The sequence below is a fragment of the Branchiostoma floridae genome, chromosome 19 (genome assembly GCF_000003815.2).
Source record: "Branchiostoma floridae strain S238N-H82 chromosome 19, Bfl_VNyyK, whole genome shotgun sequence".
In the NCBI taxonomy this organism is placed as follows: domain Eukaryota; kingdom Metazoa; phylum Chordata; class Leptocardii; order Amphioxiformes; family Branchiostomatidae; genus Branchiostoma; species Branchiostoma floridae.
Window position 1 is genome coordinate 9,980,742 of NC_049997.1, and position 17,047 is coordinate 9,997,788.

A 17,047-nucleotide genomic window follows, 5' to 3' on the forward strand; every position below is an offset into this window, starting at 1 on the left:
AAGTAGAGTAGAGTTTATAGTCATTTCTACCAAGTTTTACAGTCAATCGTACAGGTGCAGTTAGCTTTGTATGATTTTAAAACGTCAGTGTAAGTCTAATACTCCACCAAACAGATTTCTTTGTAGTGAAATAGAGTCATACTGCATCAGGTCCAGGTTCAGGTCCGGACCTGGACCTAATCCTCTGGACCTGAACCGGACCTGGACCTGAATTTTATGTACCGGTACCCAGCCCTAGTCCGGACCCTTTGGGAGAAATTTTCCCGATATCTTTATGGCGTTATTGCAGTTCCATCTAGACGCTGAAAAAAAACTGTCGGCGAGAGGTAACGTTGGCTCGCCGATATCGAGAAAAACCGTGTCTAGATCGTGCCTTAGAGTAATTGCTACTTCCTGTATGTATCCTTTACAGCATTGGTCTGATTCCTTTATACCTTACAGTACATCAAGGTCACCCATACCAAGACTTGTGGGTAGCAGCACGGAGGGGCAACTGCTCTAAAGTAGAAGCACTCCTCTGCAAAGGTGCAGATGTCAACATGGCAAACAAGGTTGGCAGGACTCTACTGTGGACAGCAGCAAAGAACAACCACCTTTCTACAGTAGACATGCTCATCTGCAAAGGTGCAGATGTCAACATTGCAGACAAGAATGGCAGGACTCCACTGTTGGCAGTAATGCATCAGGGAACACATTTATTTCAGTCACCATTACAGAGGAGAAATATGGACAACCACCCTACAGTAGAGATGCTCCTCAGTAAGGGTGCAGATGTCAACATGGCAGACAAGAATGGTCAAACTCCACTGCTGATAGCAACACAGAAGTGCCATCTCCCTACAGTAGAGATGCTCCTCAATAAGGGTGCAGATGTCAACATGGCAGACAGGGATGGCAGGACTCCATTGTGGATAGCAGCAAAGAACGGCCACCTCCCTACAGTAGAGATACTCCTCAGTAAGGGTGCAGATGTCAACAAGGCAGACAAGGATGGCAGGACTTCACTGTGGATAGCAGCACAGGAGGGTCACCAAGAAACAGTAGAGATGCTCCTTGTTAAGGGTGCAAATGTCAACATGGCTGACAAATATGGTCAAACTCCACTTTGGTTAGCAGCAAAAAACAGTCACCTCCCTACAGTAGAGATACTCCTCCGCAAGGGTGCAGATGTCAACATGCCAGATTTGGATGTACAAACTCTGCTGTGGACAGCAGCACAGCAGAGTCTTTCGCACACAGTTGAAGTGCTCATCACCAAGGGTGCAGATGTCAATATGGCAGACAAGGATGGCAGGACCCCACTGTGTATAGCAGCACATCAGGGCCACCCCCCTACAGTAGAAATACTCCTCAACAAGGGTGCAGATGTCAACATGGCAGACAAGGATGGCAGGACTCCACTGTTTGCAGCAACACAGAAGAGAACACATCCATTTTTGTCACTTGACAACCTCCCTACAATAGAGATGCTCCTCAGTAAGGGTGCAGATGTCAACATGGCAGACAGGGATGGCAGGACTCCACTGTTGGCAGCAATAGAGCAGAGAAAAGATTCATTTTCATTTTCAGGGAGAAAAATGGACAACCTCCCTATAGTAGAGTTGCTCCTCAGCAAGGGTGCAAATGTCAACATGGCAGACAGGGATGGCAGGACTCCATTGTGGATAGCAGCAAAGAACGGCCACCTCCCTACAGTAGAGATGCTCCTCAGTAAGGGTGCAGATGTCAACAAGGCAGGCAAGGATGGCAGGACTTCACTGTGGATAGCAGCACAGGAGGGTCACCAAGAAACAGTAGAGATGCTCCTTGTTAAGGGTGCAAATGTCAACATGGCTGACAAATATGGTCAAACTCCACTTTGGTTAGCAGCAAATAACAGTCACCTCCCTACAGTAGAGATACTCCTCCGCAAGGGCGCAGATGTCAATATGCCAGATTTGGATGTACAAACTCTGCTGTGGACAGCAGCACAGCAGAGTCTTCCGCACACAGTTGAGGTGCTCATCACCAAGGGTGCAGATGTCAATATGGCAGACAAGGATGGCAGGACCCCACTGTGTATAGCAGCACATCAGGGCCACCCCCCTACAGTAGAAATACTCCTCAACAAGGGTGCAGATGTCAACATGGCAGACAAGGATGGCAGGACTCCACTGTTTGCAGCAACACAGAAGAGAACACATTCATTTTTGTCACTTGACAACCTCCCTACAATAGAGATGCTCCTCAGTAAGGGTGCAGATGTCAACATGACAGACAAGGATGGCAGGGCTCCTCTGTGGATAGCAGTACAGCAGTGCCACCTCCCTACAGTAGAGATGCTCCTCAGTAAGGGTGCAGATGTCAACATGGCAGACAAGAATGGCAGGACTCCACTGTGGATAGCAGCACATCAGGGCCACCCCCCTACAGTAGAAATACTCCTCAACAAGGGTGCAGATGTCTACATGGCAGACAAGGATGGCAGGACGCCGCTGTTTGCAGCAACACAGCAGAAAACACATCCATTTTTGTCACTTGAAAACGCCCCTACAATGGAGATGCTCCTCCGTACGGGTGCAGATGTCAACATGACAGACAAGGAAGGTAGGATACCACTGTGGATGGCACCACAGAAAGACCGCCTCCCTACAGTAGAGATGCTTCTCAGCAAGGGCGCAGATGTCAACATGACAGACAAGGAAGGCAGGGTACCACTGTGGATAGCAGCACAGCAGGGTCACCTCCCTACAGTAGAGATGCTCCTCAGTAAGGGTGCAGATGTCAACATGGCAGACAAGGACAGAAGGACTCCACTGTGGATAGCATCACAGAACAGCCACCTCCCTACAATTGAGACCCTCATCAGTAAGGGTGCAGATGTCAACATGGCAGACAATGATGGCAGGACTCCACTGTGGATAGCAGCACAAAAGGACCACCTCCCTACAGTAGAGATGCTCCTCAGTAAGGGTGCAGATGTTAACATGGCAGACAAATATGCTCAAACTCCACTTTGGTCAGCAGCACAGCAGGGCCACCACTTTACAATAGAGAAGTTCCCCAGGAAGGGAGCTGATGTCAACATGCCAGACAAGGAAGGCAGGACTCCACTGTGTATAGCAGCACAGCTGGGCCACCTCCCTACAGTAGAGATGCTCCACAGTAAGGGTGCAGATGTCAACATGACAGACAAGGACGGCAGGACTCCACTGTGGATAGCAGTACAACAGCGCCAACTCCCTACAGTAGAGAAGCTCCTCAGTAAGGGTGCAGATGTCAACATGGCAGACAAGGATGGCAGGACTCCACTGTGGACAGCAGTACAGCAGGGCCACATCCCTACAGTAGAGATGCTCCTCAGTAAGGGTGCAGATGTCAACATGGCAGACAAGGATGGCAGGACTCCACTGTCGATAGCAGCACAGGAGGACCACATCAGTACAGTAGAGATGCTCCTCAGTAAGGGTGCAGATGTGAACATGGCAGACAAGGATGGCAGGACGCCTCTGTGGATGGCAGCACAGCAGGACCACCTTTCTACAGTAGAGATGCTCCTCAGTAAGGGTGCAGATGTCAACATGGCAGACAAGAATGGCAGGACTCCACTGTGGATAGCAGCACAGCGGGGCCACCTCTCTACAGTAGAGATGCTCCATGGTAATGGTGCAGATGTCAAGATAGCAGACAAATATGGTCAAACTCCACTTTGGTCAGCAGCAGAGCAGGGTCACCTCTCCACAGTAGAGATGCTCCTCAGCAAGGGTGCAAATGTCAACATGGCAGACAAGGATTGTAGAACTCCACTGTTAGTTGCTTTACAGCGGGAACACCTCTCTACAGTAGAGATGCTGCTCAGTAATGGTGCAGATGTCAACATGGCAGACAAGGATGGCAGGACTCCACTGTGGATAGCAACACAGAAATGTCACCTCTCTCCAAAAGACATCTTCTTCCGTATGCATGCAGGCATCGACATGGCATACAGGCATGGCAGGACTCCAATGGAGATAGCAGCACAGAAATGTCACCTCTCTCCAGAAGAGATCTTCTTCCTTATGGATGCAGATGTCAACATGGCAGACAAGCAAGGCAGGACTCCACTGGAGATAGCACAGAAGGACCACCTCCGTACAGTAGAGATGCTCCTCAGCAAGGGAGCATATGTCAACATGGCAGACAAGGGCGGCAGGACTCCTCTGTGGATAGCAGCACAGCAGGGTCACCTCCCTACAGTAGAGATGCTCCTCAGTAAGGGTGCAGATGTCAACATGGCAGACAAGGACAGAAGGACTCCACTGTGGATAGCAGCACAGCAGGGTCACCTCCCTACAGTAGAGATGCTCCTCAGTAAGGGTGCAGATGTCAACATGGCAGACAAGGACAGAAGGACTCCACTGTGGATAGCAGCACAGCAGGGTCACCTCCCTACAGTAGAGATGCTCCTCAGTAAGGGTGCAGATGTCAACATGGCAGACAAGGACAGAAGGACTCCACTGTGGATAGCTGCACAGAGCAGCCACCTCTCTACAATGGAGACCCTCATCAGTAAGGGTGCAGATATCAACATGGCAGACAAGGATGGCAGGACTCCACTGTGGATAGCAGCACAAAAGGACCACCTCCCTACAGTAGAGATGCTCCTCAGTAAGGGTGCAGATGTTAACATGGCTGACAAATATGCTCAAACTCCACTTTGGTCAGCAGCACAGCAGGGCCACCACTTTACAATAGAGAAGCTCCTCAGGAAGGGTGCAGATGTCAACATGCCAGACAAGGAAGGCAGGACTCCACTGTGTATAGCAGCACAGCTGGGCCACCTCCCTACAGTAGAGATGCTCCTCAGTAAGGGTGCAGATGTCAACATGGCAGACAAGTATGGCAGGACTCCACTGTGGACAGCAGTGCAGGAGGGCCACCTGCCTACAGTAGAGATGCTCCTCAGTAAGGGTGCAGATGTCAACATGGCAGACAACAATGGTGAAACTCCACTGTGGATAGCAGCACAGCAGTGCCACCTCCCTACAGTAGAGAAGCTCCTCAGGAAGGGTGCAGATGTCAACATGCCAGACAAGGAAGGCAGCACTCCACTGTGTATAGCAGCACAGCTGGGCCACCTCCCTACAGTAGAGATGCTCCTCAGTAAGGGTGCAGATGTCAACATGGCAGACAAGGATGGCAGGACTCCACTGTTGATAGCAGCACAGGAGGGCCACCTCCCCACAGTAGAGATGCTCCTCAGTAAGGGTGCAGATGTCAACATAGCACACAAGGATGGCAGGACTCCACTGTTAGTAGCACTACACCAGGACCACCTACCCACGATAGAGATGCTCCTCAATAAAGGTGCAGATGTCAACATGGCAGACAAGGAAGGCAGGACCCCACTGTTGGCAGTGATGCATCAGGGAACACATTCATTTTGGAGAAAAATGGACAACCATCCTACAGTAGAGATGCTCCTCAGTAAAGGTGCAGATGTTAACATGGCAGACAAGGACAGCAGGACTCCACTGTGGATAGCAGCACAGGCGGGCCACCTCCCTACAGTAGAGATGCTCGTCAGCAAAGGTGCAGGCATCAACATGGCAGACAAGGATGGTAAGACTCCACTGTGGATAGCAGCACAGAGCAGCCACCTCCCTACAATGGAGACCCTCATCAGTAAGGGTGCAGATGTCAACATGGCAGACAAGGATGGCAGGACTCCACTGTGGATAGCAACACAGAACAGCCACCTTACAACAATAGTAGAGATTCTGGTCACTAAAGGTGCTGATGTCAATGTGACAGACAAGGATGGTAGGACACCACTGTGGACAGCAGCTCAGCAGGGTCTGCTTTCAAGAGTAGAGATGCTCCTAAGAAAGGGTGCAGATGTCAACATGGCAGACAAGGATGGCAGGACTCCACTGTGGATAGCAGCACAGCATGGCCTCATCAGTACAGTTAAGATGTTGCTCAGAAATGGTGCAGATGCCAACATGGCAGACAAGGATGGCACAAGTCCAGCGGATGCAGCAAAAACCAAAGGTCACTCTACTGTTGAAGAGATACTCATCAAGCCCATCAATAAATAACACTTTGTTCATCTATTTTCGACCATGTAAATGTGGTATTGAATGTATCATCTCAAGCTACAGTTGTAGAGCTTTCAAACTGTGGTAATTACTGGTACATTCATACCTCTGTATACATGTATAACCATGTGATGATGACATATAATTTATTGCCTGTTTTTCTTACAGTAAATAAAGAAATGAAAGCCATTGATCTTTCATGTACACATACATTGCAAATATTGACATTTTATGTAAAATAATTTGGTATTCAGTCAAGATAGTATCAAGATAGTAGATACTTGTAATTGTTGTTCATGAAATTTATTAAAGATATCCACTTTTTTTCTTCTTTTTGTTCCTTTAAATTTTTGTCTAAGGAACCTCACTAAACTTATGGTATTTGAAAGATATGATGTTGCAAATGACTTAAGGATAAGGGCAATGCATGTATTGTAGAGTTTGACCACAACATGTAAAGGTAGTGTGTTGCTCATATGTCAACATTTTATTATGGACCAGGAAATGTAATATTCCATTATGGTTTGTTTGTATATATATTATGTATTGCAGTGTAAATGACCAATCAACCACAGCTTATTTTAAAATTGGAAGCACCAGTAAAATGTACTGAATTTGTGAATAGTTTCATCAGGTTGGTATGTCATTGAATATAGACACTCTTTTTTATACAACCATTGCAACATCAGTGGAAATAAAGCAACAGTTGGATAAAATAGAGTCCCTTTGTTAAAAATGTATTGCAGATTAAAAGTGTCACCAACAAGAAAAATCAAGAACACTTACCTGTATGTCATTCAGTCCACCAGCGGTTTATTGAGCCTGCCATGGAACTTTGAAAATTGAAAACTTAATGATATTTGTATGTTGCATAAGTACCTATGAACAGGAAATTAACCCTAGCTTTGTCAGGGCTAAACAGAGCTATGCGTTACAAAGACTTCTTTCAGATCTCTGGTACAATTGCAAAAATCTTTTACAAGAGTAGAAATCTGGTATGATTTTGCACAAGATGGGCAAAGATTAGGGCTGGATATTAACTGCAATAGGCACCGGACTAGAATTAAAAAGTAGACCTAGTACAAATGTAATTATTACAATTACCATCTGACACTCAATTTTGCCCATATCAAGCAAATTTCCACCTGATTGTGCTCTCACAAAACGTACAGCAGACTTCACAATGTCATCGGGAGTTTGGAGAGGGGTGTATTGAAAGGACAGCACCATGCATACATGCTTCCCTCTTTATCTTGATAGTGATTTACTGTAAACCAGGCTATTTTTCCAGTACTGTATTCCATATTTATTGTCATATGCTTCAAGTTTACATAATGCAATGTCTAGGGTGATTCTCAAACTTCAGCAAGAAAACTTTTCCAACTGTCAGCAGACGATTTTAGCATAACATAGTATAAAGTAACCTCTCACTGTTTTCATAATAGATAAATTTACATGTAGCCCTAAAGAGAGCACAAGTTTCATGTTCTATTAGAGTAGTTTCTTTGATATTTAACCCTCACCAATGTATTGGTGTTTTATTCCTGCTGCCAAATTTATGTATGGCTATAATTGTGGACAGTTTTGATCCTTAATAGCTAATGTAAAAAGTTGTAATACAGATTTCCTAAAGCTACAACTTGCTTCAAATAAAATATAATAAGACTGCTGCTCCAAGTGTCATACTTGTTGCAATAATAATGAATATTCACATCCATTGCATCAATATTTCAGGTTTTTCTATTCTGAAATCCTGGCATCTACCGTTTGTTTTCAACAGCCAATCTGAAGAATGTACAAAGCAAAAGACAAAATTGACAGGTATAAAAAGTGACCCAGTATCTGGTAAAACTGAAAAAGAGTTCGACATGAAGTTCAACTAATTTGCTGCAAATGTGCCTTCTGTTAATAACAGAGAGCCTGTCTTTTAATGAATTATTTTGACATAGCACATGTGCATGGACTTTGTGTTCAGCAGTTGATTATCCAAAAAGCATTGCAGGTCCTACCTTGACTGTCAAAACTTTACCCAGCATAACATTAATCTAGTAGCTTCCTTTTGGAATTAACTGCTCACTCCCTGTTGAATTTTTCCAAAGCATTTTGACTGTCAAAACTTAAACCAGAGTATAGCTTTCGAGTCTCGTAGCTGGAATTCGAAGCTTCTTTAGGGGATTATATTAGTTGCTCACTCTCTGTTGAATTTCTCTAAAGTATTTTGACTGTCAATACTTACAGCAGAATAAAGCTTTCGAGTCTTATAGCTGGAAGCTTCTTTTGGGGATGTTAAAATGGGATATTAAATACGTCCTTCACTGAAATATGGTGACGAGCTGCTTGGCTGCCTTGGCAATGTCGTACGCACACTGTATAACCTGCTGAGTCAGCAGCTGCATGTCCACGTCTCCCTCTGGTTCCGTCGGCACCGTGTGGTGGCACTGCACCTGCAGCCGCTGGGCGCTGCTCGTCAGGAGCTGTAAGGACAAGCGGATCGTCTCGGAGCGCGGCTTCTCCGGAAAGAGCGCGGCCATCTCCCTCACGGCGGTGAGGATCTTCTCGGAGCAGGCGATGAAGCTGTCGTGCTTGCTTTCCTGCGCCGATCGCAGGAGCTCCTGGATGTTTTTTGTGATCTGTTCCGTCTTGCGGACGACGTCGTCCTGAGAGGGCAGCGACACCGGTTCAGCTCCTGTTGTGTTCACTTCTGTGGGGAGGGGGGCGGGTGGAAGGAAATTGTCAGTTTCAGCTTATCTCTCTATGCCAGTTCACTTTTATCTGAAGGGTAACCTATATTCGTTGTTTTCAAGAACTGGGTATTTAAGAATACATGTATCAAGTCGACAGTTATTTTGATATCTTTGAATATATGAATATTGAAAATTATATATCAATTCTGATATACGAAAGTATTGCAATTTTAAACCAACGTCTATTGACTTGATATCTCTGAATAAAAAAAACAACGGATATAGGTTACCCAATGGATAAAGGTGAACTAGCGTTACACCCTCTTTCCACTAAAGGCTGCTGCAATTGCTGAGTGACCAAAGATTTGACGAGTCGCTCGATGAATTTCATTGATAAGTTGAACCATATCCCATGCAATTATGAAACTACCGATCACAATCATAAAGCTGTGCAGCAATTGCAGTCTAATGGAAAGGGTGCGTAACAAGATGGTCAAAATACAAATACATTGTACAAAAAACTCCCTTCTGTTTGGGATACCATTTCCAATTTTTTCTTTTTTTCAAATGGTATCAGATTAAACGAGATCTCGGATCACAATCTGAGGGAAACTTGTAACATCTTTCAGATTCAAATTTGGACAAGATGTAAACAAGTTTCTTGTTGCTGACCATTAGAGATGACAGAAGATTCTCTTTGATAAAAATACATACGTTTTATCACACACACTTTCAGCAGAGGTAAAAAATACAGCCATCAGCAAATACGTTCCAGATACAGTCTTTCAACATTAACTGCCTCACAAAGCAAATGCGACAAAAAAAGTACATCTACAAAACAAAAAGCAGACAGAGTTCAAGGACAGTTTGACAGAGTGAGGAAGCCGCTAATTAATCTAACGAGTTTATCAGTTCAAAGAAAAAGTTAGGCTCACCCCCACAGACACCGAAAGAGAAGGAAAGGAAAGGAAACCAAGCAGCACAGCTAAAAAGTGAACTCAACCCTCACGGAAGCTGAAAAAGCAGCAGAACAACACAGAGTTAGGTCTAGAAAAAAACATGTCGTGTTTCCTGTTTCCCTACCTACCCTAGAAAAACCTGCCAACCCTAGATTTTTTTGGGGGGGTGGGCAGTGGAGTCACATAGGTTTCAGTTAGAATTTTTATTCAGCCTGCCTGCTTCCTACTGAAGTAAAAACACTGCCTTTCCTATCTAATGAAGTATAAATGTGTCCATTACAAAAAAAATTACAGTTTCACATTGAAAGACAAGTGTCCTTGTGCATTTCAGTTTACTTTGTTCAACTCTATTGTAATATGTATCACTATATAGTTTTGGCCAGCCTAAAAAGAGTTAAAAGAAGAAGGAAAAAAGATCATCCCTACCTACTGACCCTAATTTTCTCTGGACTGAAACAGGAAACACGACATTTTTTCCCTAGGCCTTACAGAGATGAAGGAGAGAGGCACCCCACCTACTCTTGGCATGCACTTCAGCCACAACTCTTGGGGAGGAAATTTCAGTAAAACTTTCAAGTAAAAGGATAACTCAAGTCTATAGTTATGAATCTGACTACTTGTACTACATCGTAATAGTGTCTTCTAATGGAAGAGTCATGGTAATTTGTTGATGAAATTTTCAGGAGATTCTAGTCTTAGTGTAGTACAAACTGGAAGCCAATGTTAGGAGCAGTCTGGAAAAAACGGAGTAAGATTTCGCTTACCTTCCACATGCAGGTATGTTTTTAGTAAGTCTGAATGGGATGAAAAAGCCAAAAGACAGTGACAGTTTTGGTTAGAACATCAAACGACGTCAAGACAAAATGACAGAGATACGTAATTTCGGCATGCGAGAAACGGGGGACGAGAAACGGTGGGGGGTACACGCATGTACCTTTCCTTTCCTCCCCGTCTTCCTTGTCTGAGGGGGTAGGGGCTTGCCCCAGGGGGTCGGGAGTGTCTCCCTCGCCCCCTCCCTCCACACCTTGCTGCCTTTCCTGCTCGTCCTGAGGGTTATTATCGTAATCGCTCGCGGCGTCGCTAGCTTGTTTGTCCTTACTGTCATCCTGAGGCCCTGCCCCCGCCACGCCGATGTCCCTCTGGATGCTCGAGGGCATCCCCGCAACCAGGTCCTCTGTAGAGGGCAGCTTGTCTGTGGAAACAACAGGGTTACTTCAACAGAGCATGTTATCACCAATAAGGTATGGAGAAAGCCTTCATGAGAAAAACAGCAGGTTTCATGACACAGGAAAGTAAAGGAAAGAGCAATTTCAAGAAGTCTACATAAGACTTAAAATGATACATTACAGTAGAATCCAGTTAATTGCACAAAGGATTACTGCACACTTCTGTGAATTGCACGGAATCCCCAAATCCAGTGGTGGTGCGGTATAGCTGGATAGCTTTGCTTTGTTGCACCACCAGGATAATTGCACAAAATATGCTGGCAAATTGGGTGTGCAATTCAACGGCTTCTACTACAGTAATTTTGCTTCAACGATAGGAAGGAGCAGCAACCCCAATTGTAAAATCTTCCCGATATTCTGACAGAATCAGAATAATCCTTCTTCATGCCTTACCCATTTCCTTCCACGCGCTGAGCTCTTTAGGAGCAGCTCGAGTTTCAAACATGGAGATGGGCCTGTCCCGGCCAGACCTGGACGACCCTGAGTTGTTGTTGTTCTCAGCGTTCCCCTCCTGCTTGTTAGCCGCAGCCTGGGCTGAAGCCACCTGTGTCCTCAGGTTGGCATTTTCCTGGAGAAAAACATAATTGTTAAGATTTTACTCCCTGTTTTCGTACACAAAGTAAAGCTTTTACCAATAAGTTTTTCTTCAGTTGTCTGATCCCCCTCAAGTTGAAATGACCCAAACACTATGTCACATGACCAAAATGGAAGTGTGACATCAGCAAGGGGTCAAAGGTGCCCATCAGCAATACTGTATCATCTGCTCTTTATCAAAACTTTTTTTCCAAATGACCTTGAAAGCTAGAATTAAACTTGAAGCCCAAAAGGGCTGTGGACAAGGTGCTTTTCCAACTTATCTCATTTGACCTCCAACCTGTGCCAAAGTGGGTGATCCTCCACAAGTCTACAAGGCAGTAACCATGGTTACCTCTGGTTGCCCCAACCACCTGCATGAGTTTCTAGACCATGGACTCATCTCTCGATGTTGTTGCTATGTTAGCGTCTTGAAAACTTTTCCTCCACAACTCTTCAAGACAGTAGCCATGGTAACTGTAGGGTGCCCCACCCACCTGCATAAGTTTCTAGACCATAGACTGATATGCTGTTTTTGCTATGTTAGCATCTTGAAAACTTTTCCTCCACAAATCTAAAAGGGCAGTAACCATTATAGTAACTGTAGGTTGCCCCGCCCACCTGCATGAGCGTCTGGACCATGGATTGCAGGAGACTGATCTCCTGCTGTTAGTGTTCGAATATTGAAAACCTTTACAACCTAAAGCTCTCAGTAACCATAGTAACTGCTAGTTGCCCCACCCACCTGCATGAGTTTCTGCACCATGGACTGCAGGAGGCTGATCTCCTGCTGTAACCATAGTAACTGCTAGTTGCCCCACCCACCTGCATGAGTTTCTGCACCATGGACTGCAGGAGGCTGATCTCCTGCTGTAACCATAGTAACTGCTAGTTGCCCCACCCACCTGCATGAGTTTCTGGACCATGGACTGCAGCAGGCTGATCTCCTCCTGCTGCTGCTGTTTGTTACTGAAAACTCTCAGTAACCATAGTAACGGTTACCATAGTAACGGTTGCCCCACCCACCTGCATGAGTTTCTGGACCATGGACTGCAGCAGGCTGATCTCCTCCTGCTGCTGCTGTTTGTTACTGAAAACTCTCAGTAACCATAGTAACGGTTACCATAGTAACGGTTGCCCCACCCACCTGCATGAGTTTCTGGACCATGGACTGCAGCAGGCTGATCTCCTGCTGTTAAGGCTACTTTTTGTTCAAATATTGAAAACCTTTCCTACTGAAAATTCTCTGTAACCATGGTAACGGTTGCCCCACCCACCTGCATGAGTTTCTGCACCATGGACTGCAGGAGGCTGATCTCCTGCTGCTGCTGCTGCTTCACCTGGATCAGCTGCTGCACCCGCGCGTCCGACGCCGCCAGCGCCTTCTTCACCTGCAGGTACTCCTCCAGGGTGATGGGGCCGTCCGACAGGTCAGACGAGGCCATGCTCTCTGCCCTTTGACCTTTTGGAAGGAGGAAAAAATGTATGTTTGGTGACTTACAGAAACAATAAACGTCAATATGGTGGCTTAAAAATTGACTTTTTTCTTAAATTTGTAGCTAAAAACATAGAAACATGTTTCAAATACAAAAGTCTGACAGGTCAGAGGAGGCCATGCTCTCTGCCCTCTGGCCTTTTAAAAGGAACCCAAAAGGAATGTTTGCTGACTTATAGAAACAATATGGTGGCTTCAAAATTGACATCTGCTTCAACATTAATTTTTGAAATTTGCAGCTAAAAAGATTGAAAACGTTTTTCAACATTGAAAATGTTTTTCGACGCACAAATAAAAATATCTTTCTCTGCCTTTTGGTCTTTTGAGAGGAAACCACACACAATAATGGCATGACTTAGAGAAACAAAATATACAAAATATATGTGGCTTCAATGTTGAAATCTGCTGCATTTGAAGTTAGCGGCAAAGTCTTCAAAACAGGTTTCAAATGATCTGGAAAATGATGACCTTAGAATAAAGCAACATAGCACTTTCGTATGTTCATTCTTATGCTAATAGCAAAAAATATCAGAAAATCTTTAGTCAAAACAGATGCTGATAACATTGAAGGTCTCTTCTTGTGTCTAACACATTGTCATTGAAGGGACAGCATTCATACCTCATACGATGCCAAAACAAATACACGCAATGACCCCAATGAGAGAAAGAAATTGTATAAACCTGTGCCCACACATAAAATCAAAGCACTCCTATCACAGCACACAGCTCGCCTTGTCACACAAGCTGCCATTCTGTAGTTATGTAGTTGTATCATAGACTCATCGGAACCCGACATCTAACAGTGTGCACAAGTTCAAGTTGTTGATTTCAATACCGACACATCATCTGAAACATTGGTGCCTGGTACAGTCTTGTTTCAGCAAACATAGATGTTTGAGTTGGCAGCTGACCACTATATTTGTGCCAGTGTCATTTCTAATATATAAGTGAGGAAACTTGTACTTTTCACCACTGCTGACTTCCTATATCACACAGTTCTGTAGTAGTTAGTACAGGAGTCGTGTTGCTGTGTACAGTATAGTCAATCTGTTTTGGATTAAACAAATGTCAAAGCATTTGTTTCAATAAAGTTACCTATCTATCAACCTATATTTGTTCATGAAACCAATCTACACACATTTTCTTGTTGCACCGTCACCCAGCAGGAAAATCGATTGACTGACGGCAGTAATATGCCGGATGTCTTCTCAATAACTGCACAATTCTTAGATACATGTGTCGGCCTATGTTCGCAGGATCCCAAGCCCCATTAAATTTGATAGTGTAGATTTTCAAGTGAAAAATCTGTTTGAGTCTCTGGTGATTTTCAAATTTGGTGACCTTCTGACAATTAACAAATATGGTTGAAGCTTGTCGACTGAGTGACAGGCATAACAGATATTGTAATAAAATCTCGAAGCCTCAAAAAGTGGGGTCCTTCATTGTGTGAGTGAATTGATTACCTACCAACCTAAATGGGGTACGGAATTTCCTGAGCAACTTGTGACCCCTGCTTTGCCTATTGAGTCAAAGAGTCGAGTTAACTTAAATTTCATGATTCTGACTTAGGGAGAAGAGATGCTGCTACACTAAAGTGAGCATTAGTTCAGTGTGCAGAAGTGGTCCAAGGGGCCTTGCATTGAGGAAACTCATCGAAAAAAAAAAGGTGTTCTCATACCTTTGGGGTCAGACAGTCTCTGGTTCTCAAGGTCATCCTCGTCAGAAGCGACGCTGTCGTAAACGGGCTCCTCGTCGCTGAAGCCGCTCATCCGACCCAGCGCCATCGCCATCTCCTCCCTTGTCATTGGTGCATCAGACACTGAACCATGCTGTCAGGGGAGAGAGATACAGGTTACTTCAAAAGTTTCAATGATTAGAACTAGAGAAAGAGGGTGATTGATGATTATAAAATGAGGCTACACACAGCTGCATCATACAGAATGTTCTCCAAAGTTTTGACAACTACAGTCAAACCTGATCAAACCATGACCTGGTGCAGGCACCACCTCCAGTCACAAGCCACATTAGTACAGTCCTGTCCATTTTTTGCATTTTGCGACTTGCAGTCGCAAAATGCCTTCTGGCCAGTGTAGTCGCCGTTGTGATGTTGAGATGAACGGACCTGTTCAATCCATGCCAAACATTTGTATACCTGTTAAAACAGGCATTTCTTCAACATGTTCGCACTAGCGCAGTGGTAAAGTTTACGCATTCTAAACCAATGCACCCGGTTCGAATCCGGGGAGGTAGATTTTTTTCAACTTTTTTCTTTCTTTTTTACATCCATTAAAATACTAATTTTTACATCCATTTGGCCACATCAATTTATTTCTTTGGTTAACGGATTCGCCGCTTCGTTTTTTTGCCGAATAGAAATAAAAATTATAAAAAAAAACTTAAAAATGCCCCGCAACAGAGCTCACTCAAAAACAGGCAATGTGTAGTGAAATTTGCTGCAGTTCACGCAAATTTTAACAGGTGGCATCTAGATCTGCTGCAGTTCAGGCACATATGTGAATCTCTCCATGCGCCAATATCAGGTTTAGTTACTCTGTTCTATTTATATGACATTCTAATAACTAGAAAAAAACGTTCACACACGCAAACATTGGCAAAATGCCAGCTTTTTTAAAAGCACTTGTTTACATACTATTACAATAGTATTAGCTAACCCACTGTCCTGTCCTGAGAAACCATGTATCCCCAGAAACTACTGTAATTCACTTTGTCTTCTTGGTACCAAACTTTCACGTTCTGAGAAAATTTAACTTGTTCTCGGAACTAAATGTTCACTGTCACAGCAAGTGCACATAAAAAAAGTCTGTGAATTATTTGTTATCAGTAATGATAAGTTCACCGTGAAAACCGTGAACATAACAGTACATTGAAAGTATCAGGAATTACAGTACTTTTCCTTGGCCCATTGAGTGGTTGGTTAATCCAGGTTTGACTGTATTTGTGACCATCATTACCTGTCCCCCTGGCTGTTGTCTCCTGCGTGCGTTGATCAGGATGTCAATGATAAGGCTACAACATTTACATACATCAATGCCATATGCAATGCCACACAGATTCTAATCCAAAGTTGTAATCGTGACCATCGTTACCTGCCCCCCTGGCTGTTGTCTCCTGCGTGCGTCGATCAGGATGTCGATGATGAGCGTGGCGAATTCTCGAGCGTTGAACCTGGCGAGCTTCTGCCTGCCCTGGTTCCTGGTGGAGGAGAACTCCGGGTTGACGGGTAAGAACGGCACCACGGTCCGGTCCATCACTAAAGCACTGTGGTTCTGGGAGAGGGAATACAACACTCTAGTAAGTTCACGGTGCACACACCAATTCTTCCGCGACAGGGGTCCGAGATAGTGCGCGACAAAAATGTGACGAAAGGGTCTCGAGGGTCCGTGTTTGAGTTCAAATTTCTCATAATCTGCTGCCAAGTGGCATTTAATACTGGCATGGCTAAAAAGCGTAAGAAGTGATGTGTTTTTGGTGCAAATTGGTTTTGGGCCCCAGGGTCACTTCCTTGTATTTCTACGCGTTGGAAGTGATTCGCCGTTGACCCAGATTTCCCGTCCATATGCGGTCTGTGAGCCGTGTTGGTATGCCTCGCGCGTCGGGTTATTGTAAAAATCTCAGTGTTACGATTTTCTTTATTTTTTGCCTGATTAATCTTAGGTGTATTCTCTTTCCGACAATATCAGTCATTTTCATGACTAAACTATAGGTGATGGGTTTATTTCCACGTCAAAATTCCCCTTTTTGTGCATACTTTTTTGCGTGAAAAAAACTTTTCTCCCCCCAAAATTATGAAAAGTAGAGAGAGTGAAGAAACTGAAACCCGGCTGTTCTTAAAGCTGGAGTGATACCCGTCATTCCCATATACGACTTTTCTGCTTTAGATCTATTTTCTTTAAGAGACGGCCTCTCGACTTGGGGGTGCGCAGCCTCGATTTGAGACCCCAAATAAACTGGGGTGTGCACCGTTAATATGGCCCCTCCTACAAAAACTAAAAGCAAAGAAAGTCAACAAATTGCATTTCCCCAGAAAGTG

At 44.5% G+C, this 17,047-nt stretch overlaps 2 protein-coding genes across 7 annotated transcripts in view; one reads left to right on the forward strand and one right to left on the reverse strand.

The window, feature by feature from the left end:
- The first annotated feature begins 564 nt into the window (after window positions 1-564).
- Window positions 565-6,112, forward strand: LOC118406458 (serine/threonine-protein phosphatase 6 regulatory ankyrin repeat subunit A-like). Its single transcript, XM_035806510.1, has one exon. The coding sequence runs from the start codon at window positions 609-611 to the stop codon at window positions 6,057-6,059; it is 5,451 nt and encodes a 1,816-aa protein (XP_035662403.1). The 5' UTR covers window positions 565-608; the 3' UTR covers window positions 6,060-6,112.
- Window positions 6,113-7,339: 1,227 nt separating this feature from the next.
- LOC118406595 (ARF GTPase-activating protein GIT2-like) overlaps window positions 7,340-17,047 on the reverse strand; it is a 16,396-nt gene continuing 6,688 nt past the window's right edge. For 2 of the 6 annotated variants that reach the window (XM_035806744.1, XM_035806747.1), the window contains 6 exons: window positions 16,104-16,283; window positions 14,675-14,825; window positions 12,779-12,963; window positions 11,322-11,496; window positions 10,637-10,894; window positions 7,340-8,760 (listed from right to left, as the gene is read on the reverse strand). In XM_035806744.1, the coding sequence (XP_035662637.1) occupies window positions 8,372-8,760; window positions 10,637-10,894; window positions 11,322-11,496; window positions 12,779-12,963; window positions 14,675-14,825; window positions 16,104-16,283 (1,338 nt within the window). In that variant the 3' untranslated portion in view covers window positions 7,340-8,371. Of the gene's footprint in view, window positions 8,761-9,678; window positions 9,758-10,636; window positions 10,895-11,321; window positions 11,497-12,778; window positions 12,964-14,674; window positions 14,826-16,103; window positions 16,284-17,047 lie in introns of all 6 variants that reach the window. The other 4 variants (XR_004830054.1, XR_004830053.1, XM_035806746.1 and 1 more) reach the window with 4 other exon arrangements.